The sequence below is a fragment of the Octopus bimaculoides genome, chromosome 12 (genome assembly GCF_001194135.2).
Source record: "Octopus bimaculoides isolate UCB-OBI-ISO-001 chromosome 12, ASM119413v2, whole genome shotgun sequence".
Lineage (NCBI taxonomy): Eukaryota > Metazoa > Mollusca > Cephalopoda > Octopoda > Octopodidae > Octopus > Octopus bimaculoides.
In genome coordinates, this window is record NC_068992.1 from 10,071,246 (window position 1) to 10,074,866 (window position 3,621).

General features: G+C 35.0%; 1 protein-coding gene across 1 annotated transcript in view; it reads left to right on the forward strand.

Moving 5' to 3' along the window:
* LOC106876768 (AP-5 complex subunit beta-1-like) overlaps positions 1 to 3,621 on the forward strand; it is a 10,059-nt gene that overhangs the window by 3,469 nt on the left and 2,969 nt on the right. Inside the window, exons 3-6 of the mRNA XM_014925457.2 lie at positions 111 to 140; positions 414 to 477; positions 1,146 to 1,325; positions 2,407 to 2,510. Of these exons, the coding sequence (XP_014780943.1) occupies positions 111 to 140; positions 414 to 477; positions 1,146 to 1,325; positions 2,407 to 2,510 (378 nt within the window). The remainder of the gene's footprint in view (positions 1 to 110; positions 141 to 413; positions 478 to 1,145; positions 1,326 to 2,406; positions 2,511 to 3,621) is intronic.

Below are 3,621 nucleotides of genomic sequence, written 5' to 3' on the forward strand. Positions count from 1 at the left end.
TCTCTCTCTCTCTCTCTCTCTCTCTCTCTCTCTCTCTCTCTATATATATATATATATATAATATATATAATATATATATATATTTATATGTATTTTCTTCTATCTTGTAGCCATTCACATTCCATTCCTCAAGAAGGAAGGTAAGAGATTTTTAAAAATCTTTTTTTTATAAGTCAACTCTAACAATTATATCCATTGCATGCAATACTAGTAAGAAGGACATTTTTTACAATTACTAATACCATTTTTCAAATGAAATCTTCTATGGCCAGATGCCCTTCCAGTTACCAACTCCCATCTGTTTCCAAGCAAACTAATACTTTCCACAGTTAGGCATGTTTTCATCTCAGAACTGATGCTGTATAAAAATCAGATTTACCGAACTTTATCTATTCACTTCCTTCCCTTTTCAGATTCTGAAATGGTTCAGTTAGAGTTTTATTCCCGGAAACCATTTCCTGGAGACTATTCTACTTGGTAAGATATGAAGAAAATTTGTTATACTATAATTTTTTTTATTTATTTTAAAAAACAAGTTTTGAATTTTATTTTCATTTTTTTCATAATTTATTACATTTGGAAGCTTCTTTCTCCTCTAAGTCCAAGAATTAAAAATGGCTGATGGTAAGTTAATGCTGATAAATTCTTTTAACCATCAGCTATAGGATCAGGCATGGCTGTGTGATTTAGAAACTTGTCTCCCAACCATATATATATGTGTGTGTATGCAGAGGGGCAATAAACACTGAAGATGTACAGAAAACAGATTCCATCACATGCTAGGGGAAAAAACTAGAAGTAGTTGATAGCTTCTGCTACCTAGGCAACCAAGTCTGTAGTGGGGGTGGATGCTCTGGTGCAGCCTCCGAGCTTACCAGCCCTAGTCAAACCGTCCAACCCATACCAGCATGGACAATGGACATTAAATGATGATGATGATGATGATGATGCTATATATATATATATATATATATATATATATATATATATATATATATATATATATATATATATATTTATATGCATTTATATATATATATATATACACACACAGAGGCACACGTGTGTGTATATATATACATATATAGATATACAAGCATATGCATATATACATACACTCAGACATATATACTCATGTATTCCAGGTCGATATTTGCCTCTGTGAACAAAGTGACTATGTACTGTTCTCTTGGAACTACATCCATAAGTTTTCCTGATTTGATGATGCCCATTCCATGGAAGATTCTAGGAGTTCCAGACGATCGAAAATATCTCCTCTTTAACAAAGTTTGGGAGCACATAATAGAAAATAACAACAATTCTGGGTAAGCTGTTTTTGGTTTTGCCTTACACCCATATTTTTGCCTTACACCTATATTTTTGCCTCACACCCATATCTCTGCCTTACACCCATATTTTTGCCTCACACCCATATTTTTGCCTTACACCAATATTTTTGCCTTACACCAATATTTTTGCCTCACACCCATATTTTTGCCTTACACCCATATTTTTGCCTTACACCCATATTTTTGCCTTACACCTATATTTTTGCCAAATACCTATATTTTTGCCTTACACTTATACTTTTGCCTTTTAATCTTTGGATGTCATTAGTGGGATTAATTTTGTTGAAAGTATTTAGGAAAGGTTTTCATTTTGAAGCTAATGTGTCCCCTTCACCCATCTGTCTTTGATGCGTTGTGGAAAAAAAAAGAGACATGGGTTCTACCCTTTTCTTATTGACTAAGCACTGGAAAAAATAATGTAGGTGGTGATACCCCTTACTTGAGAAAAATTAGACTGGATGTCCGTATCTGGAATCTTTTGATTTTTTAATGTCTTGCGGTTAAACAGCTATTATAATTTAATAAAAAAAAAAGGAAGCAGTTGAAATCTTTTTTCTGTATTCTGGAAATAAAGCAAAGGGCTTCACACCAGTTTCTTGAATAGTTTATGTAGTCCTAATTTTAAAGAGCCAAACATTTTGTAGTGAGCAAATAACTTCAGTAGCTCATGCTGTCCAAATTTTAAAGACAGAATTTCATGAGGGAGATTTAGCTGCTATATTATGCAATTGACTTTTGTAACACTCCATCAGTAACCCACATCGTTTATAATTTTAAAGGTAGAAAAATATTTTGAGGGAGATTTGGCTGCTGTATCAAGCAAATGACTTCACAGAAGCTTCTTCAGTGGCTCATTTGGCCCTAATTTTAAAGATTTATTTACTACATTAAACCCTTTCCCTATATTGAATTTGATTTACTTTCTCAAAGTGAGTGGGATAAAACTGACACAGAATATTAAACATTAACCACTTCAATACCTCTATTTGAATTAAATTCAATTTGTAATTATATCAATATATGACATGGACATTTTAATTTTGACTTTTTTTTACAGCCTAGCAGCCCTCCAGTCTATCAAGATTCTGCCAATAAACCAGACTGGTTTGAAGAAACTCAAGGAATCAGAACTTAATCCCTACGTTGCTTATTGTAACAATGGTAAGATTGCCTAAAATACTTCATTTCATGTTGTTCTTTGATCACTTCGACACCTGACACGTGGTAAACTTGTGCACGTGTGCAGGTAATGCCAATTTGATGGAGGGAGCGAGCTAATGTACAGAAACATACATTTGATCACTATAAATATAATCGTTTGTGCAGATTGTTCAACAAAAACTGACCATTCATACATCATCTTTGATGGGAGATTCCATCATATGTATATATATATATAAGCAACAGTAACATCCACCCCTAGGGGTCAGCCACACTTAAGTGGCAATATACTACACTTTATCGTGCAGTTACTGTTAATACTTCATTTAGAGAATTAACATTGCTTATATATATATATATATATATATTCGAAGGTGGAGGTACATGGCGTAGAGGTTAGGGCGTCAGCACCATGACTGTAAGATTGTGGTTTCAATTCCTGGACCAGGCGACACATTGTGTTCTTGAGCAAAACACTTCATTTCACATTGCTCCAGTCCACTCAGCTGGCAAAAATGAGTAACACTGTGATGGACTGGCATCCCGTCCAGCTGGGGAACATATACGCCATTGAAACCGGGAAACCAGTTTAAAAGGGCGCATTTATATTATTTATATATTGGAAGGGCATCCAACTGTAAAAAACCGTGCTAAAACTGACCTCACCTGTGCTGGAGCCACATAAAAAGCACTCAATCCACTCTATGGGGTGGTTGGTGTTAGGAAAGGCATCCAGTTGTAAAAACTGTGACAAAACACACACAGAAGTCTGGAACAGTCTTCTTCCTGGCCAGCTCCTGTAAAACTATTCAACCTATGCCAGCATGGAAGATGGACGTTAAACGACAATGATGATGATAATATATATGATGGTGATGATGGTTGTCTACTCGTTAGATGAGCGTGACCATTGCTGACAGTTTAGTGCCAGTTCTACCTGTGCTAGGGTTTTAAGTTGAGTGCAGCTGGCACAACACCAAAGCGACTCTCATTAGCAATCCTGTTGCACAAAGTAGGTTTCAATATTGTGTTAGTAAAATAGTCAAGTTAACATATATTTATATGTGTGTGTGTGTGTGTGTGTGTGTATGTGTGTGTGAGTGTATATATA